This window comes from Balearica regulorum, chromosome 2 (assembly GCF_011004875.1).
Source record: "Balearica regulorum gibbericeps isolate bBalReg1 chromosome 2, bBalReg1.pri, whole genome shotgun sequence".
Lineage (NCBI taxonomy): Eukaryota > Metazoa > Chordata > Aves > Gruiformes > Gruidae > Balearica > Balearica regulorum.
In genome coordinates this window covers 92,069,488-92,092,467 of record NC_046185.1, presented here as the reverse complement: position 1 = coordinate 92,092,467, position 22,980 = coordinate 92,069,488, and the positions used below count along the sequence as shown (strand labels likewise).

At 43.0% G+C, this 22,980-nt stretch overlaps 1 protein-coding gene across 1 annotated transcript; it reads left to right on the top strand.

Annotated features, from left to right (window-relative positions):
* The first annotated feature begins 320 nt into the window (after window positions 1–320).
* LOC104644005 (MARVEL domain-containing protein 3) lies at window positions 321–21,401 on the top strand. The gene is made up of 4 exons (XM_075744902.1): window positions 321–364; window positions 1,600–1,752; window positions 5,172–5,341; window positions 19,096–21,401. The coding sequence occupies exons 2-4, from the start codon at window positions 1,640–1,642 to the stop codon at window positions 19,800–19,802; spliced, it is 990 nt and encodes a 329-aa protein (XP_075601017.1). The 5' UTR covers window positions 321–364; window positions 1,600–1,639; the 3' UTR covers window positions 19,803–21,401.
* The last annotated feature ends 1,579 nt before the right edge of the window (window positions 21,402–22,980 follow it).

Below are 22,980 nucleotides of genomic sequence, written 5' to 3'. Positions count from 1 at the left end.
TTTACATCCGCTCAGGGCCCCGCTTACCAGATTCTTCCTCAGCACCATGGTGCACGGGGACCTCATTTTATTAAATTAAACAAAAGCCCAGGTTGTCCCACGCTCCCACACACCAGCTCTCCCCCACGACCGGGCAGGAGGCAGCATCCCTCCTCCTTCTCCCCGCAGCGATGGTCCCTCAGGAAGGAGAGAGAGCAGACCCCGCCGGCGAGGTGATCCGGCGGGCAGGGCAGCACCTGCGCCGGGGGGCCGGGCCGCCGCAGGAGGGAGGTGCGGCGGAGGTGGGCGGTCGGGGAAGGGCAGGGCGGACCCGACTGCTCCCGGGAGCTGGTGCTGGGCGGGCCGGAGCTCGGCGCTCCCATAGGTGAGGGGCGGCAGGGGCGGGGGCCGCTGGCCTTCGCCCCCGGGGCGCCGAGGGACGGGGAGGCCTCAGAGGAGCAGGCGGAGGGGAGGCGCGGGGCCGTTGTGGCCCCCGGGCGGATGGCGAAGGGCACGACGCCGTCCCCGGGCGGGCGTGGGGAGGTGCCGGCAGCGCCCACGGCCTCAGCTGCGCGGGCGAGCGGGCTTCAGGCCGGGCCCCCGCCGGCAGGGTCCGTGGGGCTGCGGCTGGCTGTCCTGGCGCTGAGGCGACGGGACCGGTACCGGCCCGGGGGAGAGGTGTAGGGCTGCTGCTTGCTAAATGGCTTATGCCCAGAGCGGAGGAGCTGAGCTCCCCCGGGGGATGGCACTGGCTCTTTGTTAACTGTAAACAAATAAAAATTATTTCTTTGGTGACACCCGAAGGAGGTGGAAGGGAAGTCCTTAAGCAAGTCTTCAACTTGATCGGACAAAATTAAATCGACTGTAGGCATGTCTGCAGTAAAGCTGAAGGTCTGTAGCGAAGGCAAATGAAAATAGATTGCCGACATGTTTAAACTGTGTGTTTCCATGTTTTACAGGCTTGGGCTTAAGTGTGCCACACTTCAAAGTGTAAAGACACTTTCAGGAGATAACATCCCTGTAATATTTAATGATCAAGGAGGTATCTTCCTGCAAACTTATTTTCGGCCCAGCACAGCTTTGTCCGTACCTAACGCTTACCCAATTCACAGGTGACGTTTGGTGCTGCGCCTGTTGGCACCCATGGGTGCCCTCCTCTTAGAAACTTGCAGGACAAAGGTCACAGCCTGCGTTGTCAGGTTTGCCCTTCCGCCGCTGGCAGCTGTATCCCGCTCGCGGAATGCGCTGGTCTTGGCTGGGTTTAACACTTCATGTAAGAGACAGCGTTAGAGAAACAAAGATTCATGCTCTTAATGGACATCGTGCCTTGTCCTTGCGGCAAAGGTAGGAAAGAAAGAGCAGACCTAGTAAATAAGCCAAGTGCAATAAGTCTTGAATATAGAAATATTACAATTACTTGATGAGTAGGAAAATATAAAGAAAAACTTCCTTCTTTGATGAAAGGAACGCTCTACTTGTAGTTTAAAGGGTTTTACTTCCTTTGCTTCTTAAGGAAGTCTGTACTAAGTCTTGAATCAGCATGAAATGGATGTGACTGCTGGTCAATGAATAACTTTAAGTAGAGCTATAAAATGAACCAGTTTTATTTCTTTGGCTCAGGAAGTTATTTTAGAAAGAAAGAATACATGTAAGAAACAAGATGTCTCATGCCGGGAGACGATACCAAGATAAGCAATACAGGCACCATGAGAGTCATGGATCTGATAGATATGAAGACAGAAGAGCGAAAAACCCATACCCGTATAATGGAAGGTATGTCTATTACCTTAAAGAAACATATCACAGCAAGTCTAACATCTGTCATCTTGTTTGATTGCTTTTAAATACCTTCATATTACAGTGGTAGAGAAAACATTTACTCAGTCTTGAAATCATGAAGCATGAGCATGCCACATCCAGAATCGGGGAGCTTAGAAACACTTAGAAATTTTAAATAATTTTTAGCCGCCTTCTTTGTACTGAACTTGAGATGGGGGAGAAAGATAGGCTGTGTGGCACAGTCGGAGATGTGAATTTCATGGGGCTATCTGGATCAAGTTGGGTCACAAGTAGGTGAAATGTGACCATGTGTGTTAGTTACAGTTCCTGAAGAGGCTGGTCAGCAGGTGACAGCAAGCCCAAGGCTTGCCAAATACGCATAGCTTAAATGAGAATGTTACTTGACCAGCATAGGGACTTACTGAACTCTCAGGTTGCTCTAGTTCAGCTGTGAACAAGTTTGTATTGATCCAAAATAAAATTAATTTCAATAGTCGCAGTCAATAAATGAGTAGTTAAGTATCTAAAGCTGTTTGCAGCACTTGATAGCGGGCCAGCCCCTGTAAATACAATAAGCAAATCAACTAGTAGAAGGTTTGCAGTGACAAATAAACTTGTAGGATCTTACACTTCTTCCCACCTGGCTAGGCTACAGCATAGTGGAAGTGAGCTTATGCTGTTTTGCTGTGAGTGCATGCCAGTGACTGCATTGTAAGAGAGAGGTCTGTAGCTCTAAATAACACTGGCAAATTGGCCATGGCAATAAGGTGTTCATCACTCTTGTTTAGTCTCTGGGGGCATGATTGTAGGGCAGTTTAAGAATAAAGGCAAAGAAGGAGAGGAAATAAGTATAATTAAGATTATTGAGAAGCTGAAGTACCGAAGTACTCCGTGATAATCTGCATTTTAGCAAGAAAAACAGGATGAGAATAAAAACTGTGTGGACTAGAAGGACTACTTATGGCTAAGTATAAAACATTTGGATGCTGGTAATCCTATTGTATTATGAAAATAGCTAATGAATTTTTCCTCTGTCTCTCTTAAATCATGAAAAATTGGAGAGAAATGGGATCAAAGGTCAGCCTAAGAATCATCCTCAGAGGCTGAATGACTGTCCTTAGTAAAAGCAGAGATCAGGAGGGGATATAGTTAAATTATCTTAAACCTATTAGAAGTGAGAGCAGCAAATGCCAGGAATGTGTTAATTGCACTGTGGAGAGAAAAAAAAAAAAGGGCTGGAGCTTTGTTTTGTTTTTTCATATATAGCATAATAAAAGCAATGTGTGAAAGGATAGCTATAAATTAAACCACCGCTTAGTGAAGCGCTTCTGTGGACTTCTCGGTTTTGTTGTTAGTTTTAAATGACTGCACACGTAGACTGAAAATTGGTGGAAGGACCGTAAAGGCCAACAGACCATCCCTGTATCCGCTGGGGATTAGAGGAAGGGAAGTGGCAGCTACAGATCTGTAATAGCCATGGAGATAATTCTTAGAGTCAAGTGGAGAATCTGGGAGGCACCAACCCTCACTACAACTAATCGAAGAACTTTTCCATCAGTTGTTTTGGTGTAGTTTGGCTTTACTCTCATGACAGAACCAGCTGCTTTTGTAAGGAAACTTCAGTATTTTGGTGAAGACTTAGGCTGATGAACCAGAAAACGTCCAGATATGATAATGAAATACATGGGAAGATTTCATGGAAACTGTTATTTGGGTGCCTAATGCTTTCATCCCTTATGAGTAAGAGTTTCTAGCCTGAGTATTTCTATTTCCAAACGCATTTCTGTCGGAAACTCCTATAGCAAGCTTCCTGACCTTGCTGAGGAGAAAGAGTTGCATTATCCTGAACTGGAAAGTCCTGAAGGAAAACAGGAGTAAAGGTGGCCAGAAAAGGCCATTGTGAGAAAAAAAAGCATCTAAAAGAAAGAATTTTTTTTTTTTTCCTAATTGTACTCTGTTGCTGAAACTTGGGGGGGTTGTTTGGTTTTTGTTTTGTTTTGTTTTGTTTTCTGGCAAGTAGCAGGATACAATAGAGAGAAGCAGCTGCATCAGAAGTACCAAAGGGATTGCTTTCAAGTTAACTGGAAGTCTTATAAATCACACAGCTTATTTAATTTATGTGACACAGCTGCGCAGGATGCTTTGGTGGTTGCACAAGACACAGGACAAAGGTCAGAAAAATCAGAAATGTTTCAGCCAAATAGAGCTGTTGGCAACTACACATGGAGATGTTAGCATTGGTCTTGTTATTGAATGTCTTAATTAAAATGTAAAAACTACAAAGAACATGATTTAATATAGATGAATGAGATAATATTTGTAAGTTGAGTCTGGAATTAGATGAAGATAAACCTTAGTGAAGTGCAGTGATACTAGGAAGCAAAACTACAGTTGAAAATGCTGATCTGTGGATAAGAAATTCAAGATAAAAACTGAATAGGAAGAAGATTTTTAACAATAATAATGCTGACTGAGACTTAAAATACCCTTTAATAACAAAATTATCCAGCTGTACCTTGAAAAAGGCAAGCTCCAATTCTTCTTCAGATGAGGGAGACCATGTAGATTAGACCAGACACTTACAAAACAATTTATAGCCAATGTTTCTTCTAACCTGAGTGTTAGCTCTGTTAAAAAAGAGCAAATTGCACATTTCCTATAGAATAATGTAAATCTCACCAACCTTAAAAATCATCAGGCTTCAGATGTGGAGCTGTATGTCATTGCAGCAAAGTGAACAATTCCATTTTGAAGTATACAAATGAAAAGTCTATTCGGAGACATGAGAAATTGATTTTTTGGGTCAATTTTCAATTCCTCTTAAAATATCATCAAAGACCTCAAAAAAATTTAAATAGGCAATTTTTTTCCCCCACTTTAAAATCTTTATGTGTTTCTTTTAATAGCTTTCATTCTTTTAAAAGGCATCTTTGCGAGACATGGTAATTGGAAGTACAAACTTGACAAAATGCTTACCATGAAATAGTTGTACTACTTTACACATTTATTATGTGAAAATATTTCTTATTTTTATTCTCTGGGCTGCTACAGATTAGCTAAAAATGTTTGTTTTTCATGAAAAAGCTGTTACTCATTTTTATGGGAACAGGAAATCTCCCCACACCTTCCTCCTTGCTACCTTTTGGGGGTAACCTAAACAATTCAGTCAGCCTTCTCAGTGAGTACACAGTTTACCAAAATAACAACAATCAAGTGCAAATATTCTTGTGAACACGGATTTATGCAAGTATGTGGGATATTTGCTTTGAAAACACGCAAGCAAAACAGATCAGATACCTATGAAGCAGGCTGGCTGGTTCCAATAACAGGAGTGTCTGCCAGTTTCTCATGTCCTAATGTTCAGGGGTGAGCACGATCTAAATAATATACATTAATTATTTACTCCATTGTAGATCAACAGAAGTCATCCGAAGTGCCCAGCACTCAAGGACTTCCACTGTTTGCTCAGACCCTTACCTTAAAACCTCACGAACAGCACAGGAATATTTTGGCCCACCACCAGAATATTATCCTCCCAAGGAGACCTTCTCAATGAAGTGTTCAAAGGTATGCACAACAAGAGGTATGTGAGATTCTTATTGTCTGCCATCCACTCCTCTCCTTGCAAGGACTTCTGTTGGTTTTGGTTTCTGTGTTTAGCAAACACAAAGTAAAGCTAGAGGAATATTTGAAAACAAAACCAAAAACAACCAGTGAGAGTGAAAGTTAATGAATGGCGTAACTGCAGGTTACTAGCACGTTTTAGCCATCTAAAGGCAGGATTTATAGAGATATTTAGATAGCATCTCCGGAGTATGCATACAGAGCATCTGAGTGGGTCACATGCATAATCATTCAGGTTGTGCAGCAAGAGTTAACCTTTGGGATTTAAGAATAAAATAGATATTTACATCTCTAGGCAATTTAAAGATGGCTGTTGAAGCTTTGATGGTAATTTATTTCTGACACGTTCTTCTCAGACTTTTTATCAACTCTGGATTTAATCCAGTCATCACTGATACATCTTTATAAAGCAACATTGTGGGAGACAAAACTATTTTTGGACATGAATCCAATAAAACAGCTCTTAAGAAATAACTTGGGTTTTTTCATAGCTAGAAAGTGACTACAACAAGCAGAGAAATGAGGATTAATGTGGGAGGAAATCAGCCTTAACACTTAGTAAACTCATTCCCGTAAACTGAAGAAAAAAAAAAGGCGCTAAAATATCATTACTCCTTTGAAGTTTTCCCTCTTCCAGGACAATGAGCTTTCTCACCTTGTTTGTAGGAAAGGCCCACTGCAGTCTGAGTTTGAACTTGCAGCTAGGTGCAAAGTCTTTGGTCAAAGTCTATAAGCAACCTTTCAGTGTCCTCCAGTAGAGATGCAAATAGAAGAGTTTAGTTGTTGGAAGTCAATTACATAATGTTAGATTATTTCCTCACTCCATGAGGGAAAGTTAAATAACACACTCAATTTGCTCCTAATATTTCTCTTTATGCGAATATGTGGACAATTTTAAGAGTGAGCTGAACTATTTTCTCTTATATGTTCTGTGTATTTGTGTGCAGTTAGTTTTTCATCTCGAGGAGATGAAACTCCAACAGTTAGTAAAGTATATGTAATGATACAGACCCATACTGATATTTTATCCCTGATAAAATTGTATCAGCAGTTTCTTTTTCATCAGTACTAAATTATTTTAAGTTGTCTGAGAAACTCTAGAAAACTCCATGCCTTATTTTATCACAGCTTTAGAAAAATGAAGTGGCGAGTTATTTTTAGTTTTCAGTTTCAGTGGTGGTTTAGACTCACGGATAGCTTAATGTGACTTGCTGGGGTTTTTTTGACCCGCATTTGCTTCTCATTATTTCAGTGCATTAAACATCATTAACATTTTCAAAATGTCCTAGTTTTGGATGCATCAGTTGACGATGATGATTTCCCTCCCACCCCTCCCCCAGGTATTGCTCAGTATTTTCCAAAAATTTATTGTCTGAGCTTGCAGTGGAGGAGGGAAAAGAGATCATGTAGAAAATAAACCCTTTTATTAGCAGTTTTACTTCAGAAAATGAAAAGATATTGGAGGTTGATAAGATTATGAGAATGTTACTCCCCTGTTTAATTTTTGAAAGTACCAAGATTTAGCAGAATTTCCTAGAACTGTTTTGCAGAATTCCGAATTCCCTGCAGTCATGGTAAATGTTAAAAAAGAAAAGCTACACGAATTGTTTACTAAGAAGTCAGTGCATGTGAGCTACAACTTCTTACAACATGAAAAGTTCCTGTAAATGCTTCTTAACCATCTCTTTCTTTTGCCAATGATTTATCAGCACTCTGGTGAAATTCCCCCTTCCTAATCATTGTAATTGTAAAATAAACTAGTATCAAACGAGGCCAGGAAATCAAGTAATGTACCATAGTCTTTTCCAAAGCAACAACTGAAATGTGAACCTTAGTTTCTGATCATGCATCACTCTACTTTCACTATGGTTTTGTTTTTTGGTTTTTTTCCCTTCCCAGCAAATATACTTAGGCTCTTTGTGCACATTGACCTGTTTGGCAAACTAGAGAGGAATTCTAAACCACCAGAGCTCTGAAAACTATTTTCTTCACGCAGATACTGCCCTCTTCGTCCATGCTTTTCACCACCAACATCCCAAAAAGCTAAAGTTGTGTTTCAGGAACAGACAGCTATTTTTGCAGTGATGATTCGAACATCTTAACTGCAAGCAGCAGCATTCTCCTATCTTTGTTATTCCCACCTTCCCTCCCTAATCTTCACCCTCTTTTTTTCCCCTACAACTGCATTAAGACAATAAACCCAACCCATATATAATGGAAGAAACAACTGATACTGACCCTTTTTGCCCATAGGGCAAAACCATCTAAGATACCATTTTAGATACCATCTAAGAAACTTCAAAACATTCTGCTCCTTTTTATTCCTTTCATCTCGAAAACAAAAGGAAAAAAAGTCTGTTAAAACGTTTTATGAGCAACACCTGTTCAAAGCCATTCAGGTAGGAGGATCATGTGGCTAGCAATACTGGATCATACGAGGCACCTGATGACGCATCCTCTCAAACAGTGTACTGGAGTGCAAGTTTCAGAGGACCGTCAGAGTTTGGACCAGTAGAGAGTGAGGTGTCCTCTGGAATGCTCTCCAGACTTGACACTGGTGGAATTTTCTGAACTGGAAGACTGTATATTTGCTTCTACTATGCTTAATACCTCTTTACAGACCTATCAAATTTGTTTAATCCTTTTCTGAATCCCCTTTTGAATATGTTTGGCCTCCATATTATCTTACAACAAGGAGTTCCACAGTTTCTTTGTGCCAATTGAAGAAGTACTGTTTTGTTCCTTAAAACATTTTAAAGAAGGTGTCCCTGATTCTGGTGGTATTCAAAATACCTAATGGTAGTCTCATATATTGACCTTCTCCCTGATATTTATGATTTTAGAGTGAAGTCTTCCCTTCCTCCCTGTCACTGTGCTCGTATCACTTCTTCACAGAGTGAAGAACAGTCAGTTCTGTCCTTATCAAGAGTGAATTCTTTCCATTTCTGGGTAGCCTGTCAGCCCTGTACAGGGTGTATGCGTACCTGAAATGATTTGTTTAGAGCCCATCTGTGTGCTCTGCAGACGAGAGGGTGTTTGAGTACATGCATGAAATGCAAAGTTGCTTATTAAATGCTGATTTAATTAATTTGTCGTTCAGAAGCTTGAACTCTCAAGCAGCCTACCAATTTTACAGATGGCAATCATGGAAGAATTTTGTGTGGTTATTATTAAAACATACTTCATAATCTCACTATTCAGTTTTATCAAATCATTACCCTGTCCATCTGCTATAGGTTTTTGTTGTGCACTTTTCAGCTGAAACTCTTTGGAGCTCCCAGTTACAGCTTTTTGGGTCACATTGCAGAGCAGTCTCAGGATGCACAAACTGTATTTCCTTCAGATAAAACTAAATGAGAAGGTGAGCTGTGACTACTAGCAGGCACTCTGTCCTTTGGACCGAACTAGAGCTAGAATAAAGTACTTCTCTGTCCCCAGAAAATGTCTGTCACGTAGCTTGTAGGACTTCAGCTCCAACTGGTTCACTCTACAGATCCGCTCCCATTGCACTTGTAACGTGGGCATAACTAGTGACAAGCAGCACAAAACAAAGATTTCTCCTTAACTCTGTATGTTTGAAAACCGGTTGTTTCCTCTTAGTCTTCATTTTCTTTCGACCACTACTAACCTGTGAGAGCATCATAGAATGGTTTGGGTTGGAAGTGACCTCAAAGATCATCTAGTTCCAACTCCCCTGCCATGGGCAGGGACACCCTCCACTAGACCAGGTTGCCCAAAGTCCCGTCCAACCTGGCCTTAAACACTTCTGTTTTATCTCACAGGAGCTTGTGTCATTTAAGAGCACTGCCACATGGATTGCCTTTCTTCATATATGTGCTAATTCTTTCGAATGACTTCCTTCTCAACATCTTTTGCCTCTTCCCTGCTATGCTATCTTTATGTCTAGTTTCTATATGTTTTTCATAGGGACGTCACACTTGCAGATCTGCAGATTATAGATTCAAAAGGCAATTGAAACACAGAAGTCTGCCACCTTCTGTTTCTATAGTAGTGAAGGAGACTTAAAGAACAGCTTATAGGCTGATGTCAAGCCATCTAGATGCTCTGTGTAATTATATGGGAATTGGAAAGAAACCATTCCTCATAAAGACAAACCTTTCATCAACTAATGTATTACTGCTTGCAATAACCATTTCTTACAACTTATGCACAATAGCACGTGCCATTTAAAGCAGCTGAAACACATTGAAAACAACAAGAGTTTTTGGCCTGGGGATGTTTAGAGCTGGAATTCTTTCAGAAGAAAACATTCAACTTGCTTTTCACAGTGCAGGTAAAATTTCTGTAGTTCTCTCTTCTGTGTAGAAAAACTTAATTAGTAATCATATTTGCTTTTCAAAGGACCCCCCCTCGGGTCCTTTGAAAATATAACAAGATTCAGTGCTTTTGGTTTCTAGAGGGAATGAGCAAAGTGTTCAAGGCTGGCTGCTATGCTGCTTCCTTCACCTTACAGAGAGCAAAATCTGAGTCAAACCCAAGAGTTAATTGCTGATCTTAAGTTGGTTGTAGATATTTGGTCACTTGACTTTGAAAACCTTTAATTTCCTTTTTAGTATGTATATTGGTGTGAAAGAGGTGGAGCAATGCAATTCCAGGTTAATGCTTCCTTTAGTTTTACTTAAACAGTGAAGGTAAACTAAGTTTCTCCCATCTTCAGTCAATATGCAGCTCAGGAAATACCTGCACTTTTGCCTTGTATAGAATTGTACTGTGCTGGTCATAATTTCTGAGCTAAGTAATTTTTTTTTTTTTTTAATTCTTCAACTCACTTGGCCTTTAAGGGAGGCAGCACTAAAAAGGTTAGAAAACAGTTTGTGGGGCAGCAAGTATAATTGAATCCCTGTTCTTTGCTGTCATGAATACAGCTTAAAGAGGAGCCATGAATAGTGTCAGATTTCTTAAGCATATTGTAGGCGCTTCCAAACAATCATGCCTTTAGCCTACATTCTAACATCCACAATTGTTAAAACCTTCAGACCAATTTCCTCTCAGAAAAAGACAGCATTATGGTTTGTAACAACATGAAAAGTCTCCAATTTCAGGCATAGCCAGGAGGAAATATCAAACTGAATTTATTTGGAGGAGGAAATAGAATTAGGGAGTAACAATGACTTTCTCCAGGACATATTCATGCATTAGCAAGCCAGCATTAATTCATATGTAAACATCTATAAGCTTTTGTTTTTAAAAAACACAGTCCATTTTCTTTTTCCTGTAGCTATGCATGCTGGCAAATACTCATAGACTGGAAAAAATACTGAGATGAAAAGTCACCCTTAAACCCAGGGTTCAAACTAGTAGACACTTGGTTTGAGTTATGCCATTGTTCATAACCATTATACTGCTGCTGTTGTGTTGTTCTGTTCTGTCCTGATACTGTTCTTCCTGGAGTCAGACGTGGGAGCAGGAGGGGAGCAATATTTTGCAGAGCACTTGTATCCCTTCCAGTGCTGTGGAGATGTTGGGGGAGGAACAGTGGCCTGCAAGAGGCACTGGGCTGAAGTAAAAGACCTTTTGTGGCTTCAGTTACATATGTTCAAAAACACTGAAGTGTCATTAAATGTGCATAATGCAGGTAACTCTATGGATGAAAAGAAGCATTTGACAAGTACATTAGATGTTTGCAGCAGCGGTCAGCAGGATACCTACGTTTCTGTGGAGGGACCCAATACAAGTAGTAACTGCTATACTTTAAAGTCGCCATCTTCACATTTTGCCCCTACAGTCTGCCATGCGTCGCTCCTTTAAATTGCGCTCAAAGCTGTCATATACTGTTCCTGTGGCAGTTAATTTCAACATATTTCTGCTGTAAGAAAGGAGCACTAAGGTCCCCTGTAGTCTCATTTGTAATTAGATGGCTTCCCCCTCCTATCTGTTACAAAGTCTATTTTAAATACAGCGTGACTAACAGACTGAATTTGCTGTCAAGTTTTTTTAATCTTGTAATTGCGAAGACAGAGGATATTAGTAGTGGGAATTGGACAGAGCTGGACAGATTAAAATAATCCCAGTTATTCAAAATGCTTAATTAAAATTGCACAGTAACAAGATACAGTGGCAGAGCTGCAGGTAACCTTCCTGTTCTGAAGTTCACGTATTTCACTTGGAGGTAAGTCCTGATTGCCATGAAACACAAACAGCCATGAGCAGTTACCTCTATAAAAACACGCAGGGAGCTACGCTAGTGGCAGATGCCAAATGTTACCTTTAGCAAACTGTTGCCCTGCCAACATATGGGACTTCACTCTGCCCACATCTTTATAGCAAATTTTTTTCATCCACCTTGTGGCACTGTGCTCATGTGTATGCTATTGTTTTTAGAGGGGGGAGAACTACAACTGAGAAGACTCGCCTAAGTTGGCAGGGAAAGTTACTGGCAAAGTTGATGTTAGCTGTTAGGTATGTGTTACGTTCTAGTCTGTGCTTCCCTACTGGGAAATGTTAGTTAAGTCTGCCCTCAACCAGTATAGAACAGGAGTTGCACCATCTTGCTTGTAAGACCGCTGGGTTTGTCGTCCCCGCATCTGACCCAAATTCTGTGAACCAAGAAAGAAACCCTTTTTCTTTAAGAAGAGGCTCTCAAAGCTAATTGATCCAGCCGACTGACTACATATTGAATGTAGCTGTATTTCTTGAGCAGGTGATCTTAGCTCAGTTAAAGGCAAAACATCCACCCAGTCAGGAATGTTGCTCACCAGGTGTGACAACCCACAGTTGGTAAAGTGAATGAGAAGCTCAGGTTCACAGGTGGCTCCAACCTGACCTACCGTCAGTCAGACCGTGATTACATAGAGAGCAATAACACCCCAATCTTTGTACTTTCTAAAGGCAGCTCAGTTTCTGTTCAAACGGAGGGAGTGGCTATGGAAAGTTGGCATAAGGAACAAGAGTACTTCATTGTTTTCTAAACTCTTTAAAAAAAAAACAACACCCTCCTGCAAGTTTGTTTCAGTACTAAGATATTTGTTTGCTACTTGAAAGAACTATGGGTACATTAAGAAAAAAAAAGGCTATTTCCTGAAATGCAGAACATGAGGTGACTGTGGAGAGACCTATCAGCGCTACAAATACATGTACAGCCTTTTACAGCCGTTGTATTTAAATCACTATTGCCAAGTGCTACAGTCTAATGCAAGACCTTTTGCTTCCCACCCTTTCCAAAATTGTGGAAGATGACTCACGCTTGTTAACAGGAGAGAAATCAGGAACATGCTAGAAGTGATGCTTTAAGGAACTACTGGGAACAAGTAAACCAGAGCTGTTGTTCCCAGGCAGGGGCTGGGTTGTACTGAAACTATGTCTTGATGGCAAATAAATCTTAGTGTCATACAGTGGTGAGAAACGGTATGGGGATAGAGGCTGAGGCAGTAGTTCTACAAATTAAGTCCACCCTTTCCTGTGAAAATTGGACAGCACTGTTTAGAGGATGGGAGGGTATTAAGCAGAAGGAAAAGAGCATCTTCTTTAAGGGAAGATGATACACAGAAAAGACAGGACAATACATTTAGATTTGAGCACTCTGCTTGTGAATGCAAGGCTTCTCTGAATCATTAAAAACAAGCCTGGTCATACTTTGAGATTTCCTAATGGAGCGATTATCTTGACTAAAGAGGGACAACTTATTAAAAGATAATAATAATGCTTCTTTCTAGAGCACATAAATCATTTAGTTTTCCCAATTTTTAACTACTTTTCCATTGATTTCCAGTAAGATGGATACCTCAAATGAGCATAAATGTGTTGGGCGCTTACGTGCCATTTAAATACAGTTGGCTCTGTGTATGTAGTTCCCCTGGGTCCTTTGAAAAGCCAAGATTCTGTGAATAACTGTTGGTGTTACATTGCCTAACTCTTGTGTTTTAGGGTTGGGTTGTGGTTTTTTCCGCCTTTGAACATTACTCCATTAGGGAGATTTTAGCATAACTCAGTGAAAGCTCAATCCTACCACTGGCTGAAGAACAGAGACCTACAAAAACAATGGTGGGGTGGGGGCTTGGGGGGGATTTGTTTGTTTATGACAAAACTGTGTATTGCCCTGATCCTGCATCAGTGGGGTTGGTTCAGTTCCTCTTACTGGTTCCAGTAAGATCTTGCTTTGTACTGGTATACATAAGGGGAATAATACCGTTAGCAAAATGTTTTAATACTTTGCATCTAGATTTAATATTTTTAATCTGTTGTGACTGCTGTCTCCATTTCATTTCCCTTGTTCAGTTCTCCTCTACTATTTTGGTTCCTCCCTACTTCTGTCACATTTTTATCCCCTTCCAAAAGCAGAACAAACGCCCTCTTTCCTTTGATGTTTTCTCCTCTTTCCCCCTTACGTTTTCCTCTCACCACTGAGTTTAGCAGAGAGGTGACCAAAGCTGCGCGTTGAGCTGTGCCTTTACTCTCTGGGGAATGCCAAACCTGCACTGGCGAGAGAAGTTCAGCATTTGAGATCCTTTTCAGGACTGACTGCTGCTTTTGTAAGTCACTATATATGGTCAAAATACTTGTCTGCTCCTTTAGAAAAAAACAAAGTTACCTCTGAGACACAGAAAGCTACCCAAACTGGGAAAAAAACCAAAAAGACAACTGTCAGTGAGAAAGGTTGGGAGAAAGATTTTTAATGCTTGTTTTGTAGCTTCTAACTCCCCTCTTCCCTTCTCCTAGAGTGACCCCTAATGGGACGTGACACAGGCACCACTGACCTGTACGGCTCCTAGCGCTGCTGCCCTGCCGCTGGGGTCCAGGTGTCCAAGGGGCAGCCAGGACCCCCCCCAGGGCACCTAGCAGGGTACCCCGGTCCCGGTGCTACGTGGCCTGCAAAGGAAGCAGAGGGAGAAAGCGAGCCAGAATGGAGAAAGCCAAACATTAAATATCTTAGAAGTATGCAGGGATGTTAACTCAAGAGGAGAGAACGATACCAAAAGAGACAGGAGAAAGAGTCCATGTGCAGTCAACAGAGGAAAAAAGATGACTACTGTGCCAAGATGCAGTGGAGGGAGACACTTTGTAGGTCTCCTCTATTAGTCAGGCCCTCGTGGGGTCAGAGGGAATTCAGCAGAAACAGCCAGAACCGACTGTCCTACAAATTGATTCTTGTCAGGGTCAGAAACGTAGGGAACAAATATGGACTGACCATTTCACTTTATGTACACACTGTGATCCTGACACCTGAACACTGGGGCCATCCTGCTACACTGCCTGAATGGAAAAGCCTCCTCACAGCTTCCAACGAATGAGACTTGAGCACGCAATTGAGTTACTGGGTACCACGCAGTCAGCCACAGTGTGGTTTTATGAGGCAGAGCATGCAGATTTAACAGCTCACCTCACCTGAAAAGGAGAGTTTCTGGTCCTTCTCTGGCCCTGGCTGTGTTATTTCCCCTGCTAAACTCATGCCAGCACATTGCTCATCAGATAGATACTCTGTGAGTCACTTCAGGTTGCTAAAGTTGCAGGAAAAAACAGTAGCACACAAGAAAAGAGTTGAATCGTTTCCTGCTATTTCAATTTATTAAAACAGCTCTTGGAAGGGCCCAATGCTAGGCTGAGTTATTACTGAACAGAGGAGAAAAGTGGTGATTGTCCAGCCAGGGGTAGGAGCTGTTAGAGTAAGGTCAGCTGCCTGTAGGTCTGCACCCTTACCAGGCTGCCTGGCTGCTTCGCTGGACGTTTGAGCCCACCATTTGATAGAAGACAAAATCATTGACTAGTGGGTTAATACCATGGCAATAGCCCACTGTGCACCTGGGATAGAAGGGAAAGAAAAAGTGAATAGTAGATTAATAGTATAAATTGGAACGCTGCAGTTTGTTATAGCAGGAAGCCTACTCACAGCAAAAAAGATTGCATTCAAAGTTAACAAGTATGATACATTGAAGTTACTATCCACTGCAGATTTAAATTTTATGGAATGAATGAAACAATTCTCTGGAAAGCTCCGGCAAGGCCCGCTGTCTTTTAGATTGCAGTCGTTCTCCTCACCTTCAGTGCTGAAAAGCAGCGCAGGACAGAAGCATGGGAAAGGAAGTGGAAATCCAGGAGCCCAGGCTTGAGTCTCATTACTTCCCCGTATGGAGAGGGTTAGTTCCCAAAGCCAGCTGTTCACTGTGCTAATTTTAATACAAGTCAGTCAGTAGTATTTTAGATAGATCCCAAGATTTTGAACTCAAGAAAGGAATCAAACCAGTGGAGTTCTGAGATTTTCAGACCTCCTGTCATTTTACACCCAAGTCTTGCAATGCGTTCATTGTTGCATGGGATTGGGGAATAGTTGAAGAGATAAGTAACTTCCCCGTAGAAAGGCCTTTTGGCAGTCTAGTTTCTGCAGCTGTAACTCTAAGATGATGTAGCTAACCGGCCCGTGAAAGCGGGAATGGCAGCGTAGACTCAGAAGCGGGGCTTTGGGGTCAGCCCTTGGCACAGGTCACTGCTAGCGTGTGTGTGTGTTAGCATACCTTGACAGAGCTAAGATTCAAAACTTAACTGTCCTTTCATTCCTTATTTCTCAAGTCTATCCTGTTTATACTAGCGTAGTAGATTGGGTATCAGCTTGTAACTGTTACAGATCAAGGTTGCATGAGGCTTTTGGGGTGCCCAGGTGAAAATCTGAACACACTGTCAGGCTAAATATTTCCATCAAAGCCCTGATGATTGTACAAGGCCTTAGGGATTTCCAGTAACTGTCTGCTACTTTCACAAACCCTGCTGGCTGTCATCGTGGACTTGTAATTCACAGTTTCACTCTACGTACTGCTCATCATTTTAGGATTTTCTTTAATACAGGAGGCTTTGTTATTGCACCTTTTTTTTTTTTTTAAAGTTAATCCACATGTTGCAAATAACTAGTGGAGTAACTGCTAATGAACTTCTCTCCACTGTTTTGTTACTCTGATCAATTCTACAGCAGGCATGTGTGAAACCTGTACAGGTACATACAAAACCTGTCCAACCTGAATGCCCTGTCTAAGGAAATTTTTCAAGCATACCATTAAAGCATCTACTGCCACAATTAAAAATACCGTAGACCTACAATGATCATATTTGTCATCCCATCAACAAAGAGTACTGTGCTACCAGCAATCAGCTCAGTGAAGTTAAGGGGTTGCATACAGAATTTGTGTGAATACGTAAGAAGTTTTGGAGCAGTGTCACTGAGGATTAGGGTCGGTTGTAAATGTGGAGAGGTATGCAGCAGGTGCTGGCTACTTTGACAAGAGAAAAATTGCCTTTTCTAAAGCTCAGCGAGGTGATCCTCAGAGGGTCAGAGTGCCTCGCCAGTTATAGGCAAAAAGGAAATTCTGAAGACAGCGTTAGAAGAAAGCTGACTGGTCATGAATTCCCAACTTCCAAGTTCCCAAACATAGTTAAAATTTATGTTTCCCTTAATCAAATGGTCTTTCCTCCCTGTAGACTTGTAAGAACTGCTTCCTGATGGAGCATCTATGAAATCAGTAGTCAGCCCTTAAAAAGGGAAGTGGCCTTATGCCTTCAACACTGTCCAAGGGCCCTGAGGTCCCAAGTTGACTCCCTCTATTTGGAAAGCATATTGTACAGCTCAACTGAGCAGACTTCTGATCCAGTTCCAATGAATGTTCTGTACAACTATTACTCTTTCAAAATATTTTGAACAGTCTGGTAAAGTGATAACTATATACCCATTAAAAACTGTGAGTCTTTTGGCTACACTGTTTGAATTTGGTACAAGGGGTCCTAAATCCTGTCTCATGAACGAAAATGTAAATTTCTCTTTACATTTAGCTTCACAAGCATTTCCTTTGAAATATTTGAAGCCTCCTGAACAGATTTGGTAACCAGCATGGTTATTGTCCTGCTTCACAGAAACAGTTGTGCGAAAGGGTCAAGGAAAAGGCATGTTGTCATGCAGAAATCAGCATCACCTCTGAGCAGCACATACATACAACTGCAGCTTAGCTCCTCCTCAGCAAGAACACTTTGTCTTCTTTGCCTGTTCTGCCTAATTCTTTTTAGGATATGAAATCTGTATATGTATGCACTTTGTGTGTGTGTGTGTGTGTATATACACACATGCACATTACGCACACAAACCAGAACATGCTGAGCCTCTCCATTCCCAGGTATTACCACCATTACCACTGCTCCCCCTTGTGCTTCTGGGATGGTTTGCAGGGCCACAGTGTCAATGGGCTCCGTACCCACCTACACCTGCATTGCCAGAAGTGAGGGGCCCAGGCTGGGTACAGGGGGGAGCAGGAACTCCTGAAGAGGCCAAAGGCCCTTGTCAAACCATCACAAGCACCTTCCAGTGAAGAGCGAGGGGCAGCAGGAAGACGCCCGTTACTTCAGGCCTCTGTGGAGGGAACAGAAGGAGCAGAATAGGAGTATCCGATAATCCTTCATGGTGGCTGTCACTGGCTTGCTTTGGTTAGAAACATCTGGCAACACAAGAGAGGAATTTGCCTAATTCCCTTGTGTGCTGCTTCAGCCCTTTCTTTTCAAGCCCGTACAGCCTTGACAGCAGCTGAGCCATTGCTCAAGAGGAAAATGCCATGCTGATCAATGTTAGCAGCATAAAATGAAAATCTGTACGTGAGCTGGAGATCCTGCCACGTTTTAAAGACAGATATGGGACCACTGTGTCAAGCATCTTACGTTCTTGGCTGTCAGACTGCAATGGAATAGTAAAATTCACAATTCAGTAATTAACTTCAGAACTAGAGAAGCAACACGCCTGATACACTAGAGGTTTTCGTTTCCCAAATAGGCAACTCTAGCTATGCTACACTTCAACATCCGTCATGTTTACTAATCTTAGTCTGACCCCTAGTGAGCTGTCACAGAATAATCAGATTTATCTAACAGATGCTGCACCTTCCTGACAGGCAGCTACCACAAAAAGAGGTAATTTATGCACTTCCCCCCCCCCCCCCCCCAAAAAAAAAAAGCTTGATTACCTTTATAAGTAGCATAATATAAGAAAATAAAGAGTCAGCTCAGAAGTCATAAGGCTTTCTTCTGAAGGTGGGGGTGTAGAAGAGAACGCATGACCTGGTATCAAATTCATTTATCTTACCTCTGCAAATGAGGTGGGTTTTGCCTCCTTCCCCTCCTCCTTTTTTTTTGTGCAATTGGGAACTGCTTCTTAACATTTATGAAGAGATTTTTATACTGAAGGAGATGAAGTAGGAGTTGCATCTGGTTAGATCATAAGTCTAAATTAACGAACACCTAGAAAGAAAAAAAAAAGCGTAAGTTAAAAGCAGTAAAGGCATTTTAAAGGACCTAAGTAACTTGCACAATTTTTTAAGCCATTAGAAGCTTCTAGGTTTTTCTCAGCTTTAACTTCAGTATTTTGTTCATACTGGATATTTCTTGCTCAGCGTGTTTATGCCAAGTAGTTACAGGCCAAAATACAATCACTGTGAGCTTGCCTTGGCAATAACACAAGCACAGTAAAATTTTTATGGATTTCTTTCCCTGCATGAAGATCCATTTATCAAGCACACTGACAAATTAAAAAAAGTAATTTGCTCAACCTCCAAAATGTACCCACGAGAGCTCGCTTTTTTTTTTTTTTTTAAAACAGCGCTCTTCTGTAGCCATAGCCAAGAGGACTATCTCAGTGATAGTGCTCTCTGTCTCTGGTTTTGGTGTACTTCTGTCACCCCCAGTTTGCACAAGACATGACTTTGATGCCTGTTCCCATCTTTCTGCTCCTTATAGGCATTTTGAAGTTTGTGGAAATCACGGTTAACCTCCTGGTGCTGATTTGCGTGGGTGCTGCCCAAGCCTCTGTTGCAGGCTTCACCTCCCTTGGCGGCTTCGGCACCGGATCCTTTAGCCTGAATTCGGCCTATAGCCCCTTTGAGGGCACGGAGCTCCAGGAGGTGAGGGATCTGGACATGCAGTTCACGCAGATGAGAGCCCCCTGCGTGTATGGCGGAGTAGCCTTCAGCCTAACAGCAGCAGTACTTACCCTCGTCTTCCTTGTTGTGGGGGCAAAACCCATCCAGCAGCTCAGGATTCGGCTGCTGGCGGGCGAATGTGCCTTCAACCTGCTGGCCGGCGTGGCGTACGGCGTGGCGGTCGGCCTCTACCTGCATTTTGTCAGCCAGGTGAACTCGACGGAAGTTTGCAAGAGGCGCGAGAGGCTGTATGCACGCCGCGGTTATACCTCCATGAACTGCGTGGTCCAGGGCGGTGACGCGGCCGTCGCCCTTTTTGGCGTCACTGCTGCCTGTTTGTACTTTGCCAGCTTTGTGGTCTGCATCCTTGCTATTCGAACCGTCCGGGCCTTCCAGAGCCACGCGGCCAAGGCTCAGCACAGCCCCAAAAGCAGCGTTAGAGACAGAAGCGTCAGAAACCACCATGCCGTCCACAGGACCTCTGAAAGCTCCCACAACGTGCAGGCTCTTGCCACGTTAGTGTGAAGTCAGCTCTGGGACTGCCCCAGAGAGCTGGAGCTTCAGCGAGGAACAGACACCTAACTTTACATGCTAAACAGGTGAAGCAGTCCATAATGTAGTGTCCTACAAGGTGCTGGAAGTGTGTGTCAAATCACCATACTGCTATAATATAATGTAATAAAATTGACATTGAGCAGATGTTTTAACAAGTTGCGGGTTTTTTTGCTTCAGTTTCTCAAGCTGGACTCCTGCACTTAAAATGTGTTTGATTGCAACGTTTTTATCCTGCACAGAGCAAATCCAAACAGCAGTGGGCTGTTAACAGGTTGCAACCGCAGTGCTGCCAAACTCGCGCTAACAACCACTTCCTTTCCGCTCCCATGACGCAGGGAATGGAATGCACAGCTAGGATGGGTCGCCCTCATCGGATCCTGTGCCTGTCGATGCATCCTGTTGCCTTACGCCACACCGCTCACAAAGCAAAGGATGCTCGGGTGCTTTTCTGAATCACAGCCAAAGCTACGCTTGTGACCTGTTTCGCTTGGGCTAGTGAAGCGTTTTATCTTTTGAGCCACGGGGGCTGACACATGCCAATCATATGCTCCCCGAGGAATGCCGCTGGGAGGAACTAGCCGCAATTTTGAAGGCAGCGGCTGGGTCCTCCTCCCGTTCCCTGCTGCGTTTCCCCCACCTCACTGAGCACAGATCAGAACCCGAGGGGCAGCACGTTGGTCGGCTGTCAGCTTGGTAAAGGTACTGCCTGCTTCTGTAACCACCTAAATGAGGTTTTGGCTCGCCAACTCCACAGCCAGTTGTGGGCACAGCCCAAGTTGGGAACACGCTGGCTGCCCTGGAGTTTGCTGTGGAAATGCTCTAACAGTGACAGAAAGTACATGCGTCCTTCCAATATCTAAACATGCAAAGCATGAGTGAACAGCAGTAATTGTATGCCCCCAGGGTTGAGAAAATAAATTTAAGAACATCTTTCCAGAGTCCTTTGTTTGAGGCAGATGAAATAGATCACTGGTCTTCCTAGATGAGGGAGCAAGAAAAAAAGGCTGCTCTTGAAGTACTTAAGATTTGTCGGCTTGAGAGGAGGGAAGAGGCTATTTTGATTCTGGCTGTGCTCACTCTTTTCAGTTTTGCCTGGCTCGGAGTCATTGCCCAGATGAGGCTCTTTTGAACCATAGTGGAGCTTATTTATTGTATACTACATATATATGCACATAGATCTCAAAGGATGACGCTTGCGGTAATATAAGCCAAACAAGAAAATGTTATGGTTCTGATTAGAAGTGATTAGATGAGCCTTTACAATAAGTAGTTGTTATTTATACAATACCTTAACCATCTTTTTAAAACTCTGAGCATCAACAAGCTTCATAGTGTTACTATGCTTATGAGGAGACACGAGTGAAGGGTTTGGAAAAACTTGCCGTGAGTCACACTAGTGACAGAGTCATGAAACCGAGACTTTGATTTCTAGCTCTTTGCCCAAACCCAGACCTCCACTGGTATGCTGTGACCGGCTGGAAGGTCTGTCACAGGGGCGTCTGGCACGCAGCTAAAGCCACAGCTAACCACTTGTTAGCCATTTCTGCCTGCACGCTTGTTCTGCGCTACCTCCACATCTTGCACATTTTGAATGCAGGCTTAGTTACGTGATGACGCACTAACTTCTACAAACAACAAAAAGCAGCACCTTGAAGTTATACATTCGAAAGATTAGAAAAGGCCGCAGGTAAGAATGTATAAATCTTAACTCTGTCCTTATATACATGTGCAATAGGAATTTTAATGTCAGGGCTTCCTACTCTGCCCCATTCATTTTTGAATGTTTGCCTGCCAGCACCATGCAACAGCAACAGTCCTCTGTGAGCATCTTTTTTCCTTGTGTGTGTGGTAAAGGCCTCATTTGTTGCAAGGTAGTTCAGTCTTCAGAAAAAAATGCTCAGAGTTTTTCTGGCACGTGCGTAGGACTAAGGCTGCAACAGGCTGTCGTCCTACCCTGCGGGGCAGATCAGCCTTCCCACCTCCTGCTGCCGGTGGCTCTGCCCCTCCGTCACCTCTCCGCAGTGACTGCAAGTTAGCGTGGGACAATAATCCGTGTTTGGAGTGGTAAACAAAAGCAGGGCAAATGGCTTCTACCAGCCCTATCATTTCTTTTAGCCTTTCCCTGCTGCCCGCCCTGTGCGTGCACGCCCCTCCTGCGCGCAACCTTCAGGGTCAGCACTGAAGATAAACTCACTTGTTTTGTCCGTGCTGCTTTGAAGCAGCCCCTGGCAGCCCGGTTTTACCTGCAACCAAAGGACAGCACACCGGCGTCTCCCTCAGCCCCTCTTTGGTGTGAGGGCTTCTCAGTGCGTATCCAGCTTGCCCACTGTGACCACTGTCAGCTCATCACTCTGATAGTGAAGGTCAAGTCTGAGAGGCTGTCTTGTGGGTAGACGATATGGCCTCTCTCAACCTAAAAGCCTTCCACTGGTGCAGTAGGAAGCCTTCCGGCACGCCAAGCTTATTCTGAACCTTCAAGAAGAGCAATAAAATGGCCACCATCCCGTTCCCTGGCGATGCTAAGGAGCGGATGCAGGTTCAGGGTGAACTGGAGCTGCCTGACAGAGGAAAAGTGCATGGTGCCAGGGTGAGTCAAGTAGCTCATTTTTCTCAGAGTTACCTGTGAGAGTCCCAGCCAGCCCCTTTGGATCTGAACCATCAATTTGCACTGGTCTCCTTCAACACGGGAGCAAACAGCTTTAGTCACTCTGAGATCAAAACCTCCAGCTGAGCTCACCAGCCATTAACTATCCACAAAGGGACCCACTCCTCACAGAAGAGCCTCGGAGAAAAACAATCTCTCTGGCAAAATGTCTCTCCATACCCTAATTCTGAGAGGGAAACAAAGGGCATAAGATATTTTGGAAGACTATATTAAATTAAAAAAAAAAAAGAAAACAGAAGAAGGAAGAAGAAAACAGAGAAAGATAAAAACAAAAAATCCACCCCCTCCCTGATTCTGCATCCCACTGCTGAGTAAACTGCCATGAAGATTTCGTCGTGCTGGACTGTGTACCTTTGAGCACCCATTTTCCTGAGTATCTCCTTTATCCAAATAATGGTTCATGAAAGTAGTTCAGTCTGGGGGAAACCTTGACCAGGACAGAGCAAATCGGCATCCAAAGACATGGGCATCTTGTTTCAATGT

Coding starts and splice junctions, on each gene's coding strand:
- LOC104644005 (XM_075744902.1), top strand. CDS start 1,640: ATGTCTCATGCCGGGAGACGATACCAAGATAAGCAATACAGGCACCAT. Junction 1,753..5,171: donor CCATACCCGTATAATGGAAG/GTATGTCTATTA, acceptor ACTCCATTGTAG/ATCAACAGAAGTCATCCGAA. Junction 5,342..19,095: donor AAAGGTATGCACAACAAGAG/GTATGTGAGATT, acceptor TGCTCCTTATAG/GCATTTTGAAGTTTGTGGAA.